The 24,938-nt window shown below is 45.5% G+C and overlaps 1 protein-coding gene across 9 annotated transcripts in view; it reads right to left on the reverse strand.

Annotated features, from left to right (window-relative positions):
* STS (steroid sulfatase) overlaps window positions 1-24,938 on the reverse strand; it is a 344,330-nt gene that overhangs the window by 177,021 nt on the left and 142,371 nt on the right. For 7 of the 9 annotated variants that reach the window (XM_089904840.1, XM_089904837.1, XM_089904836.1 and 4 more), the window contains 4 exons: window positions 21,823-21,960; window positions 18,993-19,124; window positions 8,852-9,011; window positions 782-903 (listed from right to left, as the gene is read on the reverse strand). In XM_089904840.1, coding sequence (XP_089760966.1) covers window positions 782-903; window positions 8,852-9,011; window positions 18,993-19,124; window positions 21,823-21,960 — 552 coding nt within the window. The remainder of the gene's footprint in view (window positions 1-781; window positions 904-8,851; window positions 9,012-18,992; window positions 19,125-21,822; window positions 21,961-24,938) is intronic. The other 2 variants (XM_030764553.2, XM_089904841.1) reach the window with 2 other exon arrangements.

A 24,938-nucleotide genomic window follows, 5' to 3' on the forward strand; every position in this document is an offset into this window, starting at 1 on the left:
GGAACCTCGAAGTCCAATATCAGCCTCTACCTCTGGGATATACAGCAGGGGTGTAAGAGTTGCTGATTCCCATAGACTCCTAGGCATCTTAGCGATGTGACCCTTACTGTAATTCTAAGTGTAAATACGTGAAAACCAGATGTGAACCTATCACTACACCGACGAGTCTCATTTGGTTCTACTTGGTCCTTTATGCTTTTTAGAAATGCACCCCTGTATCCGCTGTTGGGAAACCCAAAGAAGGTCCCGTCACTGATACAGTGCACGATTTACAACACTCCTGGGTTTGGGACCCATGATAACATCAAAGCGTTTGAACTCTGTCTTAAATATCTACATCTAGCAAATACACACGATCCGTGACCAAACACAGATCGGTGAGTCACGACCCCTACCTTTGAGGTTCGGGAGAGAAGGTCGGGTAAACATCTCAAGGGTACTCGGTGCCAGCGCAAAAGCTACAGGACAGCAGGCAGAGAAGACGGCTTTCAGGGGGATTGGGGCGGATGGATAAGCTTTAACCAGGAAGGGAAAAGAAAGGAAGTCCTCCCAGGTTGAGGGAGCTGCAAGCACGTGTCACGGCAATGTGTGACGCCCTGCCTGGACCACCAGGGCACCGGGAGGCGTAAGAGAAGAAGGAACGCGGAGGAGGACAGAGAAAGCAAAACTGAGCATCTTTCGGGCATCTCATGAGAGCAACGCCCTCTTGCAATTTCTTCTGTTCCCATGGCTGTGACTGCACGTAGCCCTACAAGCATGGAAGAAAGATGTGTCTGCTCACTGTTCTGTGGGTGCCAGCGCACGGCGTTCAGGTAGAAGTTGCAGTAGTGGAAGAGAAACTCGTGATCCGAACGATGGCTTCTCCCTTGAAGCAGGGGCATCAGGTCACGCCCATCGATGATCCTGGGGGATAAAGCAGGTGGGCATCAGGGGGCCACATCAGCCTTGGGCTAAAACCTCCCGATGTCTGCACTGTCCTTCCAGCAAATGGGGGCACGATAGAGCTACAACATGGTAATGAAGTAACCAACCCAGGACATTAGCTGACCCACACTGGGCGCCGTATGCAATGTAGGGAGGCCAGCTCTGCTCGTGCATGAACTCATTTCATCCTCCAAGCACCACCGTGAGTTGTGACCAGTATCACTCCAGGATGATGGGATGAAGAAATGGAGTGATTCACCCAACTCCACGTGTGTCATAAGAGCCAATGGGATTGAAACCCAGCTGACTGGGCGTCTGTGCTTTCCACTGCTTTCCCCTGCTACTGCTCCTATACCGAGTTTTCTGCCTATTGCCTTGGCAAACAGTGTATTCACAAACTACGGATCTATAGAAAATAAGAATTTCTGACAATTTGAGTTTTAAAAAAAGATAATATACAGCATGGGGCAATTTAGATTGGATGGACTACAATGCAAATGAAGTTCTAAGTCCCAGGGACGTGATTTGTAAATAATAATGATGATATTAAATACCCCGAAGATGTAAACGTACTCACATGCATTTACATATCACATATACACATTACACATATGTTTATGTTCTCAAAGGTAAATATATCTCTTCTATAACTAGGCCGAGAAGGGGAACTTTCCAGATGGTAGGCAATAACTGTATACAACTGCTAAGGAGCAAAATTAAGACTATTTGGATGTTACATAAAGGAAAAAAGCCTATAATTTTGTTTTGAGTGAAACATACATTAACAGCCACTACAGAAATTGAAGTCGTTGATTACCATTAGGCCACTGCCACCGAAACCTGGGGCAGAAGGCTACTTGGAAGGAGGTAGATTGTTGAACTTGAGGGTTTTCCTTTTCTGATTAAAAACATTCCAAGACAAATATCATATGGTATTGCTTATATGCGGAATCTAAAAAAAGGGTACAAATGAGCTTCTCTACAAAATAGAAATAGAGTCACGGATGCAGAGAACAAACTTATGGTCACCAGGGGTAAAGGTGTGGGCAGAGGGATAAATTGGGAGATTGGGACTGAATATACACATTACTATATATAAAATAGATAACTAATAAGGACCTACTGTAGAGCACAGGGAACTCTACTCAATACTGTAATGAACTATGGGGGAAAGTATCTTAAAAAGAGTGGATATGTGTATATGTATAACTGAATCACTTTGCTGTACACCTGGAACTAACAACATTTTACATCAACTACACTCCAACAAAAAACTTTTAAAAAACCCAAAACACTCCATCCCTGGCCCCTCCTACTATGAGGAATTGAGAAACCGGAACTTTAACTTGGTTATATAATGTGGGTAAGCACCCTTGAGAGGTCCTACATCCCTTGAGTTTTTTTTTTTTTTCTTTTTTCTTTGTGGTTTATTTTGGTGTCGCTAAAAACCCCATCATGTAATTACTGCTGACTGCTTCTCTGGTCCCCACCTTAGTTATTAATCATGCACTCCGCACAAGTCCACGGAACTGAAAATATTCTATTATTGTAAGTTAAAAATAAGAACAAAAGACAGAATTGGCTCACTTTCCAAGCCTGATTCTCATCTTCCATGAGAGGAACAAGGTAGAGAGATGATTCGATCCAGAAGCAGTGTGTTCTCCGAATACTAGCTCTATCCTGTAATGGCCGATATTGTGAATTTCAAGAAAAACTCAGTCCTTAAGATTAGGAGAGCCTAAGTAGGTGGAAAGGAAGCAAGGGATGAGGGGAGAGGGGCGGAGAGGAGGACCTGAGCATAAAAAGCCCCCAGTGGTGAAAACCCTGAAGGTGAGAGATGGGACAGATGGGCCCGACACCTCTCCACCACCTTTAGCTCCACGTGGAGAGAAGGCCTTTCCACGATGGCTCGAGGGTGAGAGTGAATCTCTGTTTCTCTGACTCAATGTCTAGCTCATTTCTTGAAGATGTTTTTCATCATAAACCCACAAAACTCAGCACTTAAGAACCCAGGAGACAGAACTGTTTTCTTAAGATTGGTATTTCATAACTGAACTGGGCCTGATCCCACAAAGGGGGATTTAATGACAAAAAGAACACTGTAAATCTCACAGACTTTTTTTCTGACTTCCAAGCACATTTCTCTCTTTTTTTTAAGGAGGGAAGCAAAGTCTGTTATGCAAACTTCTTTTTTCTTGCAATGCAGAGACTGATCTCATTTTTGTTTTCCATTCTATACCTAACGCACTCTTTCCTGGAAACCGGCAATATATCACGCTGCGATGGAAACCACTGTTGAACAGTGCTGGAGAAATATGGCTTGTCAAAAAGAGGCTCATTTCTGCCATGAAAAATGGAAAGCGACTCTATTGAGCTAAACTTTTAAATGGTGTCTGAGTTATCAAAATATTTGGGATGGCTGGGGTGGAAATGTTTGTACAACATCACGATTCGTGGCAGAAGGGCCCTACACTTTCAAAGGGAATCGTCTGATTGGCCTTTTCTGTAAACAAATCCAACTTTTCATAGCACGTTTGCAGGACAGCCACGGCTACAAAATTGGATGCTTTTTTCCCCTGGTGTCTGCCTGATTCTGTGAAAAATGTGCTCATTTGAGATTGCCTTTAACTTGGAAAGTGAGATGATTCTCTTTGGGCTCCTGACTCATGGCAACCATGGGGATAGTAACAATTCAGTGTCAAGGAGAGTCATGTCTGAATTTCAGGTCAAATTCAATAGCATGCGGATGACTCTCACGTAACTGAAAAGAACATGTTTGGGGAACTTGTTGGGGGGACAGTGACCTCATCCCCCCACGAATGTGCTGTATTTCTCTCAGCTGAGTCAGTGACCCATGTACTTCGGGATGTCCCTCCAACCCACCTGTGCCTGGTCCACTCTGGGGAGGATTTGGGGATCACAGCAGAAGGGAAAGGCTTGGGGGACTGAAAAAGAGGTTAACTTGGGGCACAAGGTGAGTCACTTGTTGCCATATTCAAAACAAGATGATTCATGGAAGCAACCTAAGTGTCCATCGACACAAGAATGGATAAGGAAGATGTGGCACATATATACAATGGAATATTACTCAGCCATAAAAAGGAACGAAATTGAGTTATTTGTAGTGAGGTGGATGGACCTAGAGTCTGTCGTGCAGAGTGAACTGGGTCGGAAAGAGAAAAACAAATACCATATGCTAACACATATATATGCAATCTAAAAAAAATGGTTCTGATGAACCTAGGGGCAGGACAGGAGTAAAGATGCAGATGTAGAGAATGGACTTGAGGACACGGGGTCAGGGTGAAAGGTAAGCTGGGACGAAGTGAGAGAGTAGCACTGACATATATACACTACCAAATGTAAACCAGATAGCTAGTGGGAAGCAGCCACATAGCACAGGGAGATCAGCTTGGCGCTTTGTGACCACCTAGAGGGGTGGGATAGGGAGGGTGGGAGGGAGATGCAATAGGGAGGGGATATGGGGACATATGTATATGTATAGCTGATTCACTTTGTTATACGGCAGAAACTAACACAACATTGTAAAGCAATTATACTCCAAAAAAGATGTAAAACAAACAAACAAAAAAATAAGGTGATTTTTTTCACTGTAGAGTAGGAAAGGAAACATTTTTAGAAGAAAGTACATAGATCTTTGATAAATTAAAGGGAATCCCAAGTACCCAGAAAGTCTCTTTCATAATTAAAAGTGTTTCCACCCATAAACATCAAACATTCTGCCATATGTGAATAGAAAGCAAGATCAATTATACGTCACACATACGTGAAGAGTTTCGACTTTTATTCTGCAAAATGGAGCTGAGCTGGGTACAGCTTGCTGTTGTATCTGTAGTGCTCTATGGAAGAAGTCTTTTGTGGTCACCTAGCTAGATGTCAGCAAAATTTAGCGGGAGAACCGAGCCACTCCCCTTGCGTTCACCAGACATAAGTGATACCAAGCATTTGGATTTCTTTTCCAAACTTGGAAAAAAGAAATGAAATCGAATTTTCATTATGGAATAGGAGAATTGGGCATGCCAATCTTCATTAAGAGGGAGCATGGTCATAGACTCACTATGGTAATACTCTATCTGCTTGCAAAGATGAGGCTGACAGGTTTTCACTTTAATGTATTTAGGTATTATATTTTTGTTGCCTATCTTTTATAACACAAAGAAAGACTGCCCTCCATTTATGTCTGGAATCAGCTTATTTGGAGACGCAGGGGGAATGATTTTTCTGCATATGCTGGGGTGATGGCCACGGTAGGCATGAAGGAAAGATTCACCGCCAAGAGGAATCTCATATAGGCACACCACGGGGTTGAATTAGAGAATTCTCATGGCAGCACTGAGACTCTGCAAAGTGAAAATCTCTACGTGTAACCCTCGGACTGCTGCTCTTTTTACCTAAGCAGAAACCCTGCATCGAAGGGCTTTTCATTTCTCACCAAGCTAGGATTGTCAAGAACAGCACTTGCTTCTTGAGAATTACAAGGCTGTACTTGAAGAACAGGGGTCTTCTGAACGAAACTCCTCTCGTTCAATGAAAAATGTGGCAAAATGTGAGGGAACCTCATTAAGTGATTGTCATACAGCCTGGGTCCAGCTCTCTGAATGTGTTTACTCACCTGAGAAACGTAAATTTAATATTGCTTAAGCAAGAAACCAGGGAAGCTGATTTCCACCAATCTTAGTGGGAGAGAGTTAGGCTGTTTTCTAAAGAGTAGATACCTGTGTATCAGATTTATAGATGGATATGGATATATATGAGGATATTATCCAGATGCTCTTATTGAAAAGTTTTGATGAGGTTTGCATTATATAGATAACGACATTTTCTGTAAAAGAGCAATAATAAGCTTTTGAGCAGAATTCTCAACCTCACCACTCCCAACATATTGGGCTGGATCACTCCTTGCTGGAGGGTGGCATCCTGTATATTGCAGGATGTTTAGCAGTAACCCGGGCCTCTACCCACTAGATGCCAGCAACGTCCCGAGTCAAAACAATCAAAAATGTCTCTAGACATTGATAAACGGCCCCTGGGAGGGACAGTCACCCCAGCTGAGAACCATCCCTTTAGATGGTCAACGTCCCCAGGGCAGACACACAAGGACGTCTTCTAGACCTGGTTGCTAACATGATCTAAATAGTATATTGTGAGATCATTTTATTCCCATGAGCAACCTGGAAGCAGATTGCCGTTTTCTTATCTGTGCTGTCTCTTGGAGAACAATGACATCTTATAGAGCCTTGGACCAAAACCCAGACATAGTATCATTGGGTTGAGTTGGACCATCAACAGGTGAGATCCACTGAAAGAACCTTCAATACTCAGAATGGGTTCCACTGATGACACTGGCTCGTGCACAAAATGTTTGGGTCAGCTTAGGAGGGAGGCTGCTTCCTGCCTCAATGGGCACGTGGGAGAAAAACAGGATGACCCCCATTAGCCTCAGATTGGGGTGGCTACGAGGTGCCGGCAGCAAGATCTCCCTTTAGGGATCTTCCTCTTTGCCTCTGAACTTTTCCCTTCCCTTGGCTCTTCCCAGTGAGGTGGAAAACCAGTTAAAGATAGTGTGAAAGCAGGGACTTCCCTGGTGGTCCAGTGGTTAACACTCTGTGCTCCCAATGCAGGGGGGCCCGGGTGCGATCCCTGGTCAGGGAACTAGATCCCCCATGCATGCCGCAACTAAGAGTTCGCATGTCACAACTAAGAAGTCTGCATACCGTGACTAAAGACCTGGCACAGCCAAATAAATAAATGTTTTAAAAATAATAAAAATATAAAGACACTGTGAAAGCAGAGAGTACCGACGAATTTAAGATCATGAACCATGAGAGAAAAATGTACTTAATGAAACTATCTGAACACTTAGTGTGCACGGGTCATGGAACTATTCAGATTTATTCCAAGGGAAAGAACCAGGGCCAAAGAGCAAGTAAAATAAGGAGTGAGAGTTTTAGTTTTCTGTAAGAAAAGACTTTTGATGAGTTATTCCTGCCAAGTTTTCTGTCATTGGAGGGGAAGGAGAATAGTTTGATTGGAATAGCAGCTCTTAGAAGCCCCTTCAGCCCTCATAGTGATGATTCTGAGCCCAGATGGATGTGAAACGTGTAAGTGGAAACAACTCTACTTCCCTACCTGTTACCTCTCAATATGGCGGGTGAAACAAAAATGGCAAGTATTCATGCATCTCTACTCTGCACTTGACATGCTCTAGTGCTTGCCATCCTGTGCAACTGTGAACCCATTTGCAGGAGAAGAAATCAAGGCCCAGGAACTTCAATGCTTCAGCAGCAGTGAAGCCACAGCAGTATCGCTCCGGGAATCTCTGCTCTTCTCTGAAGCATCAGCTATCCTGAGACGGTGTGGTCCAGAGACCCACAGGGATGCCTGAGACCTATAAGGAGGTCTATGAGCTCAAACTGTCTTTGCAGTAATTCAAAATGTTATTTGCCTTTTATACCCCCACTCTTTCATGAGCTTACGGTGGGTTTCCCCAGTGGCTCCATTATCACTCTGTCAGCCAATGCAATGTGTGCTTGGGCCCTCTTGCATTTAAAAACTTTTATTTCCAGGTTTAATTGCTCATATGACAAACACTGATAGATACCGCCCACAGAAACACAACATCTTTGGGCTCCTGGATCTGGGAAGAGTGTACATGAATCTCGAGACCACAAAGTTTGAGAAGGACTGAAGTCTACAATTCTGCCTTTCCCATCTGTGTGTGTGTGTGTGTGTGTGTGTGTGTGCACGTACACTTTGAGAAGAAGGTATACCTAATGCAGAAATTTGAAAAAAATAAAAATAATGAAGAGTGAACCAAGGTTGCGCACAATGGGAGGTGAGCAAACCTCTCCATGGACTCAGCTCTGGCTCAGCTGTTGTTTTCGTCTCTGGTTTCCAGTTTCCTCTTGGTTCCGTCGGCAGCTGAATTTGAACAAGATTTGCAGCCCGTGTGCCTGCCGTCACCCTGGATTGCCACCCAACTAATGAAAACAATGAATCAGTGTGCCTCACTTAGAACTCTTCAGATTGGTAATAACACTTAAGGAGAAACCACTGGCAATGCCATCGGAAGTTGTATTTAAATTTAAGAGAAAGACATTTCATTTGGAACTCGCTAAATGAAGACGTGCTGGGAAAAAAGCGGCCTGACTAGGCACCCAACTGCCTTTCTCGCTGCTGCAGCAAAGAGCTGGTGAACAGGGCCAGGAGGAGAGGTGTGGGACGAAACAAGGGAGGTTAGAGGGCATCTGCCCAGCTGCCCTTCTGCAAGCCGATGATGGGCACAGATGAGAGAGAGAGAGAGAGACAGAGAGACAGAGAGATTGAGAGAGACAGAGAGGAGAGAGAGGGAGGGGGAGAGGTTCCATGGAATGCCAAAAGAGGGAGGCTCAGTTAAAGATGGTCCATCCCATAGGATTTCCCTGGTGGCACAGTGGATAAGACTCCATGCTCTCAATGCAGGGGAGCCGGGTTCAATCCCAACCCTGGTCAGGGAACTAGATTCCACATGCATGCTGCAACTAAGAGTTCACATGCCACAACTAAGGAGCCCGTCTGCCACAACTAAGGAGCCCACGTGCTACAACTTAGGAGCCAGCGAGCCCCAACTAAGGAGCCCGTCTGCTGCAACTAAGACCTGGTACAACCAAATAAATGAATAAATAAACAAATATTAAAAAAATAAAAAGACTGTCCATCCCCTTCAGGCTTTGGACTTTACTTCCCACTGGGATAACAGGATGGACAGAGCAGTGTTTACATTGCTGGACCCACCAGTAAGTCCCATAACTGGGCGTGGATAAAGGGTCCAGCCGGAAGTAGCATATGTCACCGTGCAGGCAAATCGGAACACCCTTGCCCACAAAATCCGAAGGAGACTGCCCCGAGCACCTGGGAGTCACAGTACCTGTCTTCCGGCAGAGGGGACCCCGCAAGTTTGGCCACCGTCGGGAAGATGTCCATATTGCTTGTTGGCTCATCGATCTCCAGCCCAGCCTGGATCACCCCTGGCCATCGGAGGATGCCTGGAACCCGGATACCTCCTTCCCAGTTGTTGGCTTTTCCCCCTAAAATGCCGAAGGAGAGGCATCAAGGAGATTTATACGTCTTTCCAACACGTACCTCAATGCACTCTTCAATGCTTAATGTGGGGTGGCCGATTTGGAAGAACCTAGTGATTTAATGACATGGATTCAATGAGAATTTCACAAGCAGTACTGTATCTCTTGTGGTGAAGAATATATATCGGGTTGGCCAAGAAGTTCGTTTGGGTTTTTCCATAAAATGTTACAGAAGAACCCAAACAAACTTCTTGGCCAACCCAATATATATATATATATGTCATGGTCTCTACATGCATGACACACGGCCAGCATTGCCTGGTGGACACAAGTGCTGACTCTGTCATCAGGGAGACTCAAATCTCGCAGCAACAAAGACTTCTAACAATGTTTCTGGAGCCATGGGGTTCAAATTCCACTTCTACTTTTTACCACTGGTAGGAGGCAAAATAATGGCACCTCCAAATGTCCACTTGCAACCCCTGGAATCTGGGGATACAGTACCTTATCCGACAGAAGGAGAGATTATTCTGGATTATGTGAGTGCGTAGAATATAATCATGAGGCTCTTTATAAGGGAAAGAGGGAAGCAGGAAAATTGGCATCAGAGCAGCTGAGGCTGTAGTCAGAGAGATTGGAAGATGCTACGTCACTGGCTCTGAACAGAGAGAAAGGTGCCCCAAGCCAAGGCATGCAGGTGGCCTCTCTCCCCAAGAGCCCTCATAAAGGAACACAGCTCTGCTGACACCTTGATTTTAGCCCCCGTGGACCCAGTTTGGACATCGGACCTGCAGAAATGTAAGATCATCCATTTGTGTTGTGTGGAGCCACCAAACTGGTGGTGAATTCTTGCAGCAGCCCTAGGCAATGAAAACACCAGCTCTGTGCCCTTGGGGACATGGATCCACCGGCTGTGCCACACGTTCCAGACGTGTAAGATGTGAGTATTTCACGGGATTATGATCCCCAGCCCGAGAGACAGGAGACCACCGACCATAGCCATTTTCTTCATTGCTATTACTTGATTACTGGCATAGCTCTTACTGTTTAGTTGGGAAAACGAGCTTTGCACGTATGAGGCAATTCGAAAATAACTAAATAGAGCATGAAAGGGGTACCAGGAGGGGCTGGAGGGGTGAGCTGGGAGTGGGTCACAATGTCAACAGAAGATGCTCCCCAGGGTCTCTCACTAATGGTCCTTGGGGAAGGGAGACAGTAGCACGGTGGCCTTGGGCTCAAAGAGGCCAGAGATGCTGGATCCCTCCAGCAGGGAGCCCGCGGATGGATGGAGAAACAGACACGCTGCTTCCCCAGGAGTAGTTCCCCATGACTTTGTAACAAGCTTTGCATAACTCTGATTGCAGGCCAACAAAAAGCACAGAGGATGCCTCTTCCCTGCGAACACAGGCCCTGAGGCAACAGACTTTGAGTTGGTTTGCAAAGGAGAAATAGGGTTAGCAGAGAAGGACAGGGGATTGCAAGGGAGATACAGGAAAAACAGGTGAAGGAGTGTGGATTCTCTCTGAAAATGCCTGAACAGAGAAAAGGGCATGGTCTAAATTTAAAATTTGGTCGAGTTATTGTCAAATGAACGCATTTAACATCCCGGTGGCACTTGGCCGTGATAGGAAGCCACAGACAGACGATGGCTGAGTTAATCTCTCCAGGACGGTGCAGAGAAAATTCTTCTACCATTCACTCCGAGACTCTCGTTAGGAACAGCTGTCTCTAAACCACGCTTCTATTTATTTTTGTCTTTGCACATGCTGCCACCCGGCAGGTCAAATGCCTGTGAATGGCAAGAGCTTATGCTTGTCATTCTTTTGCTTGATGTGGGCACAGAGTTTTATGCAATACTCTATTTGTCATTTTTTTGTCCTCTTGGGCATCCCCCCGCCCGATAACACTGGTTCCCTGGATTGATGGGAATCGCAAGGAAGCACGTGACGAATCTAATTCACACTAAAGTCTTTCTCATCCAAGATGCTATAGTTTACACCCTCCTCGATGTATTCAGTCCAGGGACTAAAACCCCACCAATTATAGATGGGAGATGTGACAAAACTGCCCAGGTTCTATCACACTGTCATCCACCTGTTATCGGGGCAAAAATAAACAGCAGCCATCTGCTCATGTCACTGCTTGAAGGTAAAGAACTGAAGAACACCCTTAAGTTAACTGATCCGGTTTCAAAAGCTAAAGGTGACTATTTAAGCAAGACAGCAAGCGGCTAAATCATCTGAGCCAGGGGGTGGCACGTGTTTCCTTTGAAAAGCCAGGGAGTAACGATTTTAGGTGGTTTGGGTGGCTTGCCCAACTCCTCAGAAGCAGGAGGGCCAGACACCAACAAATCAACATGGCTGTGTTTCAGGGAAACTTGATCTACAAAATGAGGCATCAGGCTGGATCTGGCCCAAATGCCATAGTTTACTGAGCCCTGCTCTTTTTCTTTCTTTCTTTTTTTTTTTTATTGGAGTATAGTTGATTTACAATGCTGTGTTAGTTTCTGCTGTACAGCAAAGTGAATCTGTTATACATATACATATATCCACTCTTTTTTTAGATTCTCTTCCCCCATAGGTCATTACAGAGTATTGGGTAGAGTTCCCTGTGCTCTACCGTAGGTCCTTATTAGTTATCTATTTTATATATAGTAGTGTGTATGTGTCAATCCCAATCTCCCAATTTATCCCCTGCCCTTACCCCCTGGTAACCGTAAGTTTCTTTCCGACATCTGTGACTCTATTTCTGTTATGTAGATAAGTTCATTTGTAGCCCTTTTTTTAAATTTTTTGATTGATAGATTCCACATATAGAGCCCTGCTCTTAAAGTTACTGAATTTAGATTTGGGGAGTAGGGTGCGTGCATCAGCCCTGACCATACTCCGTAATATTAACTCCTTCAGTGTTGGGGGGAAATGTCACCGCAACTTCCACTGATGATTTCTGTTTTTAAAATTTTTTTTGCAGTACGCGGGCCTCTCACTGTTGTGGCCTCTCCCGTTGCGGAGCACAGTCTCCGGACGCGCAGGCTCAGCGGCCATGGCTCACGGGCCCAGCCGCTCCGCGGCACGTGGGATCTTCCCGGACCGGGGCACGAACCCGCGTCCCCTGCATCGGCAGGCGGACTCCCAACCACTGCGCCACCAGGGAAGCCCTAATTTTTCACTTAATTGGACTCCTTCATATCTTCTGCAAGAATGAAAAACTAAAGAATCTCTCCTTCAGCCTGAAATGTAAAGTAACCACATCCTGGCTCTGGCCCACCCTGCCAATACCATTCCTTAGTTGAGCTGAGTCTCACCTAAGTGCCCCAGCAAACAACTCATCCTATCCCACCTTCTGCAAAGTTCTGTTGCTGTTTTCTCTGACAGGATTTTCCCCCAACCCCCAATCATTTCTATAAACCCTCGAAAGCCTGCATAAGACGCTCTTCCTATTTAATCAAGGCTTCTACAACCACTACCACATGTAATGTCTTCCTACTCTCCATTTCCTAGGCATTTTTCAAGGTTCTCGTTTATGGAATGTGTGACAATCAATGTGATCCCATCTCATCATCCCAGCGGGACCAAGAGTACTTGAGAAGAAACTCTAATCGACTGTTGAATCAACTGCGGTCCACAGCGTAATACCTTCCAAATAGAGAAGGTCCAATATATGCAGTGAATGAACGAAAGAATGGATGAATTGATGCAGAGTATTCCTGGGGGAAACAAGAAAGAGAACCTTACAGATGGGAGTGGTTATAAACTCCTGTTTCCAACCTCTTTTGGTCCCTTAACTTTGCTAGGCTTTTTCATTTCCCTAACCTGTTGCATTCTGAAAGTTCTCTCCTCCAGAGTCTTACCCAACAAGCTCATCTTCTTAGTCTCACTGTGCATTCCATCCAGGAAAATGAGCTCGATTAGCACGAAATACATCAACGCCCTGCCCTCCCAGACCTCAGTTTATCCACCGATGTCACATCCCCAACCATATGCCCCTCCAGGCAACCTTGGCCTCCGTCACCCACAGACCACATCACTCCCACCTGCTCCGTCTCAAAAGTGAGTGATCCAAACACTCTATTATCTAACCACAAACCTCTGCTTACCAATACAGCTTTCTCAGCCTTGGGCCCAAACTCTGCAATATCGAACCCTGTCGTACCACGGTCACACGTTTTGTCCAAGAAAACCCAATGCAGTCATCTCGTCAAGGACTGCGATCATTCAGTAGTTCAGTTTTCTACTTAAGTGGACAGTCCCAATTGTTCCAAATGACACTTCAATTTTCGGGACGTTTGCTAACTTTATCCTATGTGGTCCCGATGACCAGCTCAGATCATGCAATATACAATTTCCATCACATTCTTGCCAAAAGACTGGATCCCAGAGAACCTCTGACACATGTTCATGCCTTCCCAGTACGATACCCGCCCTCAATGAAAATATCTCTCTGTTCTCTGTAAATCGAGATCTTCTCAACTTTGCACATCTGGTTAAAGTGATCAAATGGGGTCCCTTCCTGTTTCTGGAATCCAGTGTTCCCCACCTGCACCTGGCATGTCAACCCTCCCCCAGAATACTACTTGTCACCCCCATGCCCTGCCCTACCCCGCCTTCAGTAGGTAACTCTGTTTCCTTCTGCAGAGAGGAAACAGAAGGCTTCATTTGGGAACACCTTCAAATTCCAGCCACTATCCCTTCTCATTGCACCAGCATCGGCTCTCTGCATTCCCTGCCAGACTAGACAAGGTCCCTCCTCCTGGCAAAGATCAATCCTCCTACATGTTGGGTCTCATTTCCCACCATCTTCTCAGAAATCTGACATTCTCAGGTGTCCCCTGTACCTTCACGATCCGTCTACTGAAGCTGACTTGAGAGAATGAAATACACTCCAACCTTCCCCATGACAAAGAACCCCTTTCACAGCCCATCTCCCTGCACAGACACATTTCTGAAAAGAATCTGAGAAACTGCTCACCTTCCGGCCCCCTTCTATCCAGCCAGCCTCTGCCCCTCGCTCTCCACCGAAAATACTCATAGGAACATCACATGTATAATATACACAATGGATCCTTGGGGTCTACATTCTACTTGACTGTCTATCAGCATCCATTTCTACGAACCATATTCTTCCCTGGATCTTCCCTCCCCCCCCAGTTTTCTTCTTATTTCCCTGTCAGTCTCTCCGTATGTCCTTTGTTGGGTCATCATCTCCCGTAACACCTTTTATGTTCGGCTTGGTCCCTGACCCTCTTCTCTTCTTACACTAAAGGATCCCATACACCAACCCAATACAGGTCTCTGCCCAGGAGTCCTAATTCCTAAAGGGAACCTCTGTCTAGCGAATCACACCAGCCAAACACGGAAGAGACAGCTTGGACGTCCTCCCTTCCCTCAAACCCAATATCTGATCAATCACCAACACCAATGGGTTACCAATACAAGCACGTTGATTCGCTGCCCGCTTCATTGAGTTAAGCCACTGATCCTTCAAACCTAAGCTCAAGTGGTTCTTCATTTACATATTCACTCAAAAATAATTTCTTACAATATGTCAGGCACTACTCCAGCTTCTAAGAATACAGATGTGAGTAGAATACGTCTGGATCGTAGTTCTTGCACTCTGGCAGACGACAGTATTCCTTGCCCTCACTAAGGGCACTGAGGACACACTTTGCATGTACTGACTTCTTAGTCATCTCAACAGTCTTCTACGATGTTCCTATAATAACAATCCTATTATTCAAATTCTAAAGACAAGGGAACCAAGTCGCTGCCTGGGAGTCGTAATTCCTCAAAGTACTTCTATCTACCCAATCATACCAGCCAAAAATATGAGACATCTTGTGTTACCCCTCAACTCATCCTTATTCTCACTTCTTTACCCTTTCTTAGAGTGGATTTGGGTGATATTCTTGACCTCCAATTTTAACTACTACCCAAATGGCAATAACTATATATGTATACACACACACACACAGACATATATACAAATATATATAAACACACAATACATATACACACATTTCTATCTATCTACCTATGTCTGTTCATCTATCTCTATCTATCTATCTATCTATCTAGGTAGCTATCTATCTATCTATCTATCTACCTACCTACCTATGTCTATCCATCCATCCAACCATGCATCATATCTATCTATCCCTATCTATCTATCTATCCATCCCTATCTGTCTGTCTATCTATCTACTTCATTCTATCAGACATACTAACGTGGATGTAGGGTACCTTTCATCAGCTACATCGCCCAGTATCCCTTGTTGACACCTTCATCTCTTATAGCAACCTTGAGCTGCTTTTTTGTTCCCTGTAAAGCATCTCACTCCTGCCTGGAATGAACTCTCCACCTCTCCTCTCCCAGCCAACACTCCCAAGCATCAGCCTGCAAAAGGTCCATGTCTCCTGGGAAGTTCTCTGAATTCCCAGGTTGGGGGAACAACGTCTAATCGTCCCTTCTCAGAGCTTCCTTTCTAGTTTGTTATTCTGAAACCATCTCCTTAGATGTCCATCTCAACCAAAGAATATGAGCTACTAGAGGCTGGGGACCCTATATTCGCTGTCATCATGTCCTAGAAGCCAGCCCCGAGCCTGCCATACTATGGAGGTTCAATATATGCGTGCTTCTCAGTGGAATTTAACTGAAGGAATGAACTGCTAGGTGAGGATAACATGTGAGCTTCTTTCAAAGAGGAAAAGCCTGGGGAAGCCTGGGGGATGCCTCCTGGCACACAAGTCCTGATACCAGCAAGACCAGCCAGCTTTGCCCTCTCTTGGAGAGCTGATGAAAACGTTTGCTAAAATCTGAAGAATGAACCTGAATGTAACCACCCCCCAATAAACTACCAGAGCCTCTTGCTGGGTTTTTTTTTTTTTTTTCTCCAACAAAAGCATCCGTTGCTCTGAAAGCCGTGTGACTGCCTGAGGCAAAGAGCCGCCAAACTCAGTGACTGTAAGAAGCAACTCCTAAGCCACATGGACTCCAGCCAACCAGTGGCTTTTGGAATTTGCACTGCAAGGAAAACTGCAGTGCCTTCCTTGCAGGCATCAGGGAATTCGGAAAGCATTTCTCTGCACGTGGAGAAAGTCTACCTTCATGAACACTCAGGAAAATACGATTTTCAGCCCTCACACCCAACCAATGCTTCTGCAGAAGCCATCTATAGAGTTAATTTATCCACTCCGTTGACATTTATTACTTGCCTTTACGCAGAGTAAAAGGGAGGCGGGGGGTTGAGGGGGGAGCCTCCTGCTGGGTAACCTTGACTTGGGAGAGGAATGAAAAGGAAGCTAGAGCTAGGAGTATGATGTTCTCATCCAAGACTTCGGGGAATTTTCAGCTGTGAGGAAGAGGATGGAAACTCTAAACTCTAAGAAAATCTTAGGGAAGTTATTCTGGTCCCAGCTAAGGGAGGATATTTTAGGGAAAAGGTGAAAATAAGTTTACAAATATTACATGCTAGGAAGGGTGTGGAGAAAAGGGAACCCTCCTACACTGTTGGTGAGAAGGTACTTTGATGCAGCCACTATGGAGAACAGTCTGGATGTTCCTTAGAAAACTAAAAATAGAGCTACCATATGATCCAGCAATCCAACTCCTGGGCCTATATCCAGACAAAACTGTAATTCAAAAAGATACATGCACCCCAATGTTCATAGCAGAGCTAGCCACAATAGCCAAGACATGGAACACAACCTAACGTCCATCGACAGGTGAATGATAAAAGAAAATGTGATATATATGTATAATGAAATAGTACTCAGCCACAAAAAAGAATAAAATAATGCCATTTGCAGCAACATGCGTGGACCTGAAGATTATCATACTAAGTGAAGCCAGACAGAGGAAGACAAATACCATATGATATCACTTATATATGGAATTTAAAACATGACACAAATGAACTTATCTGTGAAACAGAAACAGACTCACAGATATAGAAAACAAACTTATGGTTACCAAAGGGGAAAGTGGGGGAGGGATAAATTAGGAGTTTGGGATTAACAGATACACACTACTTTACATAAAATAGATAAACAGGGCTTCCCTGGTGGCGCACTGGTTAAGAATCTGCCTGCCAATGCAGGGGACATGGGTTCGAGCCCTGATCTGGGAAGATCCCACATGCCGCAGAGCAACTGGGCCTGTGCACCACAACTACTGAGCCTGCGCTCTAGAGCCCATGAGCCACAACTACTGAGCCCACGTGCCACAACTGCTGGAGCCCATGCTCTGCAACAAGAGAAGCCACCGCAACGAGAAGCCCGTGCACCGCAATGAAGAGTAGCCCCCGCTCACCGCAACTAGAGAAAGCCCGCGCGCAGCGATGAAGACCCAATGCAGCCAAAAATAAATAAATAAAATAAATCAATTTTTTAAAAAAGTTTAAAAAAATAGATAATCAACAAGGTCCTACTGTATAGCACAGGGGACTATACTCAATATTTTGTAATAACCTGTAAGGGAAAAGAATCTGAAAAAATAGATATATGTGTGTGTGTAAATGAATCACTTGGCTGTACATCTGAAACAAACACAGCATTGTAAACCAACTATATTTCAATTAGAAAAAAAAGAGAAAAAACTAGTAGTGTCACTATCCCTCAACCCCACAAGATTAAATTAATTTTTTGAAATGCAGACTACAGCAGAATCTAATGTTCCTCTGATTAAAAGGGATTAGCTGTTGAACTCTGTGTCGTGATTTAATCACAGCCATTCTACCAAGGTGGTCCGTAGATTTCATTAGTGAAACAGACTGAGGAACACAGAGGGACCACTGAGCTCAAATAGTATAGATTTTTCTTTTTTTAGGGGAAGGCTGAATAATGACCCCTAAAGATGTCCAATTTGGAATCCTTGGAGCCTTTGAATTGTACCTTGTTTTCTAAAAAAAGGGACTTTGTAGATATGATTACATTACTGATGGTGTGATGCGGAGATTATCGTGGATTATCTCGGGGGTCCCCTAAGTGACAGTAGGAGTGCCCTTAGTAGAGTGAGGCAGGACGGGATGTGACTAGAGAAGAGAAGGCCATGTGAGGAAGTACGGATCTTTTGGAGCACTTCTGATGAAGACTGCAAATCGGGATTGTTCTGAAAGGATGCTCTTTTGATCAGTGAGCTCAAACGGTGTGATTTCTCTGTGTTTGCATAAATCATAGGAGTGCATGCAAGTTCACAGCTTTAGAAAACAAGGCGTCTTGACACTGAGAAGTCTTTGGTCATTCCCCATAGCTAGAAGGAAGCCGCATCTTTTTTTTTTTTTTTTTTTGAGCATCATACCGTTAACAATGTTTCACTGTGAACTTGATTTCAACTAAACTTGACAAAGGGATAATGCTTTGCAATAGAGTGGTGGCTGAGCTATTAATACAGTGTCAGACACCGATGGTAGTTCTAGCATTCAAACAAAGTGTGTCTAACACATCCAATATGTTTCTTAAAAAAACAAAAAAACAGGGAGCAGCTGTGAACCTGCTCTTCAGATTGTATGAGAAGCCCAGTTCCAAGGCATCATTCAGGCCTTGGACACTCTCCTTCTGACTCATCCTCACCATCCACTTATGTCTCTGAAGAGTCAGCCATCGACGCAAAATGCCAATACATCTCCTTCTTTTGATCATCAGGCTCCCTCAGATTCATCGCTGGTGGTCATCTGGTCATCTGTCCCTGAACCAAAGCTCCGTCGCACCATATATGTGACTTTCTTAAATAACGTATTACTTGCTAACCACTTCTATTACTGTGATTTATGTACACGTCTCGGCAGCAGCCACTAAGGAAATTTGGAAACTAACAGACCCTCACCGGGGGAATGAATGGACGGGGGAGCCAGTGCATGAAATGCAGTCTGTGACTCCATCTCGAGAGACACTATCATGTATAAAATAACATAAAAACAACTTTCCGCACACAGTCCGTAACCTCAAGGAAATACGACGAAAGCACCTCATCTTACTCTACAGGAATACATACTTTCACTTCTCGCTCCTCGAAAATAAGACTGAATAGAGGAGGGCTGGCTGAAAGAGTGGGTTAATCCTGTTCCGAGTAGAGACACCTGCTCAGTCATTTCACCCGTGCTGAGTATCAGTCGTGTGTCCTGCACTGGGGAGGGAACGATGACAAGCAAAGGAAGTGGTATGAACATCCAGCGAGGTTGTCCAGACCCGCACTGAACAGGAATCCTTCCCTCCTGGGTTCCAGGTAACCGAAGGTGTAAACAAAGGTCCCGGCCCCCCAGTGCTCAGAATTTGAAAGGACTCAGATGTGCATGTCGAGGATGTAAGTAGAAGTATAAGGTTTCACAGGCTACGTGCTGCCATCGGGATGGGTGACAGACTGCCTTTTCGCTGTCCGTTTGGTTCAGGACTGGTGTGATCTGGTGTTACCCCATTCCTGCCAGTTTGCAGAGTAAGCCATGTGCTTCTCTCCTCATCCCAGCTCTACTGAGGAGGGTATGTGGTTGGGAGAGTGGAAAGAGCTCGAGGTAGAAGGATAAGAGCTCAAGCACACCCTGGCTACCTCCTTCCCAGCCTGGTCTCCTTTGGGAACATTTCTGGGGCCCTGTTGGCCGAGTGAGGCTCTCCTTGCTGTATGCACCACTGGCATCTTGTGCCAAGAATGTCGACACCCTTGTCAAATCGCATGGGCCTCCTCAGGCTTCCTCCCACCACCCCCACCCAACCACCCACGCAAACAACTAACCACCCACCCACCCAGCCACTGACCCAACCAACCACCCACCCAACCAGCCACCCACCCAAACAACCATCCACCCACCTACCCACCCAACTGACCACCCACCCAATCAACCACCCAACCGACCACCCACCCAATCAACCACCCAACCACCCACCCACCCAACCAGCCACTGACCCAACCAACCATCCAACCATCTACCCACCCAACCACCCACCCAACCAGCCACCCACCCAAACAACCATCCACCCACCTACCCACCCAACTGACCATCCACCCAATCAACCACCCAACCGACCACCCACCTAATCAACCACCCAACCACCCACCCACCCAACCAACCACCCACCCAACCAACCAGCCATTTACCCAGCCAACCACCCAACCATCCACCCACTCAACCAACGACCCACCTAACCAACCAGCCACCCAACCAACCAGCCACCCACCTACCCACCCAACCGACCAACCACCCAATCAACCACCCAACCATCCACCCACTCAACCACCCACCCATCCAACCACCCACCCACTGACCCACCCAACCACCCACCCAACCAACCAGCCATCTACCCAACCAAACATCCAACCATCCACCCAACCAACCAGCCACCCACCTACCCAACCCGTTGACCATGGGCTCCTTTAGGGCAGGGACCGTATTGTTGCCTCTAACCCAGTGCCAGATACACAGCTCAATCAGGGTTTTGTAAACTAACGGATGAAAGCACTCCATAGATTAGCATTTCATATCTCTGTAGGTAAACTCTGATTTCCTGAGTCCCTGGGAATCTGTGAAACATCCATGTGAGAGAATAATGAAAGGGGAATAAAGCACCTCATGGCTTTAGGGAGCAAAGTTCAATGCGCTTTCCTATGTGTCACGCATCTTGCTTTATTCGGCAGCCCCTACTGTCTGGGACACCTTGCTTTGCCTTTTGCATGGTCACTTCTAATCATCCTCCCCCATGTTACATCCAATCCACATTCACTGCGGATTCGGGTGGTGTCCTAACCCTTAGCATGGATATGCCCTTTGAGGTATCTCACCTAAGTCTTTGTGAAATGGGCCACATGTTATTATAACCAGGTATCTATGTATTCGCAGAGTGTATGTTGTATAAGCAACTTGGGGTCAGCAGATGGGTCTTATCTAATATCCCCAGTGACAGGTAGCCTGATCCATCTTGGTGGTGGCTTAGCTAATGCTCTGTCAGGAAGGAAGCATCAGCCCACAGTGCTGTAGCCTATGGAGATAGGCAGGATAGTGACCCGCAAAGATGTCAACATCCTCATCCCCGGACACTGTGACTAGGTTACCTTCCATGACAAAAGGGACTCTGCAGATGTGATTAAGGGTCTAGAAATAGGAAAAATCACTCTGGATTACGTGGATGAGCCTGACATAATCACAAGGGTCCTTAAAATTGCAGGCAAGAAAGTTAGAGTAAGTGAAAGAGATGGAATTATGGAAGCAGAGGTCAGAGAGAGAGAGAGACAGAGAGGAAGGTTTGAAGACACTGCATTGGTGGCTTTAAAGGTGGAAGAAAGGGTCCACGAGCCAAGGAGAGTGACCACCTCCAGAAGCTGGAGAAGGCAAGGAAATGGATTCTCCCCTGGAGCCTCCAGAAAGATGCAGTCCTGCTACCATCTTGATTTTAGACCAGCGAGACCCATTTCAAACTTCTGATGCCCAGCTACAAGTTAATAGCTTTTTATTGTTGCTGTAACAAATCAACACAAACTTCCAGGCTTAAAGCAATTGTAGTTGTAGAGGTCGTGGGGGGAGGGTGTAAGGGGTCTTGTTTGAACCAACTACACATATGGGGCTGAATTTACATTTAGGGGGAAAACACCCTCATTTTAATGTCTGGACACAGAATGCGTGCTTTTAAGTTCTGGGGGGACCATAGCGAAAATGGTCACTTTGGCCATCTGAGTTTTCAGTGCCTGTGACCCAATAAAGCCCTGTATGTTTCAAGTGGCAGAAGAATAGCACCACAGCTGCAAGGTCCAGGAGAAGGTGATGAGGGGGTAAGCTGCGGGGGGCAGGCAGAGCACAGAGCTGACACCGTGCCATTTCCCACCTGCACAGATTTCTCACCTTTATAGATTCCGTTACTGCCTCCGTGACCTTCCCCTTTGACAGTCACCTCCTCTACATGTGCTCCTTGGTCCGAGGAGAAGTAGACCAGGGTGTTATTAGCCAGTTTCAACTCATCTAGGACATCCAAGATCTGCCCTGAAGGGGAGAAAACACTCAGTGTTAAAACAGTGCAATCTTTACAAAAGAAAGGGAGGTGATTCGCCCTCATCGACCTGTCTGTTAATTTCTCATGGCGAGAAGGAGATGGTCTTACACACTGAGCTCTCCTGTGCTGATCCCAACAGGGGATGCAGCAGAATCAGAAGGAGCCACAGTGGCCGGGCTCTTGGCAGAGACAATGAGAAGATGCAGTCAGTGAATTAAGTATCATCTACAAGCATCATTTGAACGTCTAGGCATCATGGGGTGACCCTGTAGGGAGGCCTGAAAAAGGATTCTAGAAGAATCAGGCTCACAGATCACGAGCCCCTTGGAGGAAGATGCCGGAAGAGAGAAGCCAAATTGCTGCAATCACCCGCTGGCCTGAGGCTATAATGAAGTCTACTGGTTTTCCTTATTGACTGGAAAAAACTAAATCACCACTGTTCCTCTTATACAAACAAACACCTCTAAAACTATTTTATGATGAATGACCTTTTTCATACTTACCATAGATACCCAGGTCTAAAACTGTCCATCATGAAAAATATTCCTCACACTTTCCTTTTTCTTTTCCTCACCTTCTTTCCCCATACTTCACATTGTATACTAACCCCCATATAGCAACCCTTCAAAATAATAATGATACCATGGTCAACAATGAGAGTAATGGGTATCATTTGTTGTACACTCTGCCTGCAGAGGACTTTATTCCATGTTCTCTTGATTACATCATACCGAACCCTACGAGTAAAGAGCATTGGCTCCATTGCACAGGTGAGGGCAACAGTGCTCCAAAAAGATACATGACCTGTTCAAAGTCACACCGTTAGGAAGTGAGAGACCCAGAAAGGAAGACTTAAGTCTGACTGCAAAACCCAAACTCTCAAACCCTGCAGAACTCAGTGAAAATCACAGAGGAGTAAAAAAAAAAAAAAAAAAAAAAGACATGAAGGAAAAATAGTTAGAGTTACATCCTGAAACACCCATGGATGACATGATAATGACGGCTGCTGTCTTCTTCAAATTAATCCAGGAAGAAGGGAAGTGAGTACAGAGCATGGATTAATAAAATCAGGCGTGACTTCATTAATTGTTAAATGTGGATCCAGGGCATATGGCAGTTCACTGCACTTTTCTCTCTGCTTCTATGGATGCCTCAAATTTTCCATAAGAATAAACAAAACAAAACAAAACAGAACAGAAGCCAGCTGAAGACTGAAGAATGGGCTGAAACACGGACTCTCTGATTAGGAAGCTACCACCTGCTCTCAGATCAGAAGAAAATGATGGTCAGACCAGAGGTATATAATTTACAATTTTCACGGAGATTGCTACGTTCACATGCTGCCAATTTAATTTAGTCCATGCATGCAGTTATTGTTTGAGGTATTGAAGGGTCTGACTCCATTTTTTGATGTTTGACAGCTAAGAGCTTTTAAGTCTCACCTCTGCCTCTTCCACTTGTGCCCAACAAGCTAATAAGAAAGCCTGGGGGCTCCCTCCCCCAGTGCCCATGGAAGTTTCAAACTATGCCAGCTCCTACCTCCACGTGGGAACCCACATCCAAGCCCCAGCTCCTACCCACCATGAAAGCTGAATCTGTCTCCTTTCCCATCTCCCTCAAGCCATCTTCAGACCAGCCTAGGCGCTGTCCTGCTTTCCCCAGAAAGCCTCATTATATGTGAGATACAACCTTTTCCACATCCTCTTGGTGTGGCTATAGCATCACTCGTCTCGACAGGGGACCATCTCTTCACTGTAGGTAACCACACAACTGGAATTCTAAAAGGACACCAGGCGTCCTTTGCAGCAGAAATAATAACTGAATATGGATAATCCTATCCATCAGGTAGGTCATGCCCTCCGTTGAGACAGGCCCTGCACTCCAGGGTTGCACCTTCACCAACTTGGTCCAGAAAAGGGGTAGAAGGCCACAGAGACAACCCTCCACGGAGGTGGCAGAGATGATTTCTGATGTGAAAGCAAGGCCCCAGTCATCTGTTACCAGACATATTCTTGCTATTTGATTGCAGTGCCACAGGCTACAGTACATTCAAACTTTTTCAGTGTTTTAACTCATATAATAAACATTCCTAGAAGCCACACCATATACATCTATGTCATCCTCAGGACCAAAAATAATATGCACGGGGCCATTTTAGTGATTTGTCACCCATGATAAATCATCGTCAGCCAGACATTTATCGTGGTGTGATTTGGTTCAGCTAAGCAAACCACGTGCGCACTCGGGCTTGGGGGAGTTTGACTCTGACACTGATTTAAGGCTTATCACTTTGAAAATGGTAATTAGTTTAATGAGTTCACAGAGGAAGAAGCAACAAGGCGATGTAACCTCCACTTAACACTTTTTTTCTTTTTGCGGTACGCGGGCCTCTCACTGCTGTAGCCTCTCCCGTTGCGGAGCACAGGCTCCCGACGCGCAGGCCCAGCGGCCATGGCCCACGGGCCCAGCCGCTCCGCGGCATGTCGGATCTTCCTGGACCGGGGCATGAACCCGTGTCCCCTGCATCGGCAGGTGGACTCTCAACCACTGCGCCACCAGGGAAGCCCCCCCGCCCCCGCCAACTTAACACTTTGAAGAAAAAATGCCCCTTTTGGTGCATATAGTAATTTCTAAATAAAATAACACAGATTAGGCAGAGAGCAGAGCATTCAGGGTTTTACTTCCTTGTGTTTTAATTGGTATTTTGCAAAGGGGCATACAACCACGCACCTCCATTTCAAATGAAATTCACCTTTCATATATTACATAGAAGTATCTTAGCATGAAGAAAATGCCGTGAAGAAATGCCTTTTTAAAAAATATGGCTTCCGTGATAACTTCTATGGACACAATGTAAATATTTAGAGCACGTTTATTTACAATTGCCAAAACCTTGGAAGCAAGCAAGGTGTCCTTCAGCAGGTGAACGAATAAACTAACTGTGGTCCATCCAGACAGTGCGATATTA

This window comes from Delphinapterus leucas, chromosome X (genome assembly GCF_059928025.1).
Source record: "Delphinapterus leucas isolate spDelLeu-1000000601 "Yukka" chromosome X, BTC_Dleu_Yukka2, whole genome shotgun sequence".
Taxonomy (NCBI): Eukaryota; Metazoa; Chordata; class Mammalia; order Artiodactyla; family Monodontidae; genus Delphinapterus; species Delphinapterus leucas.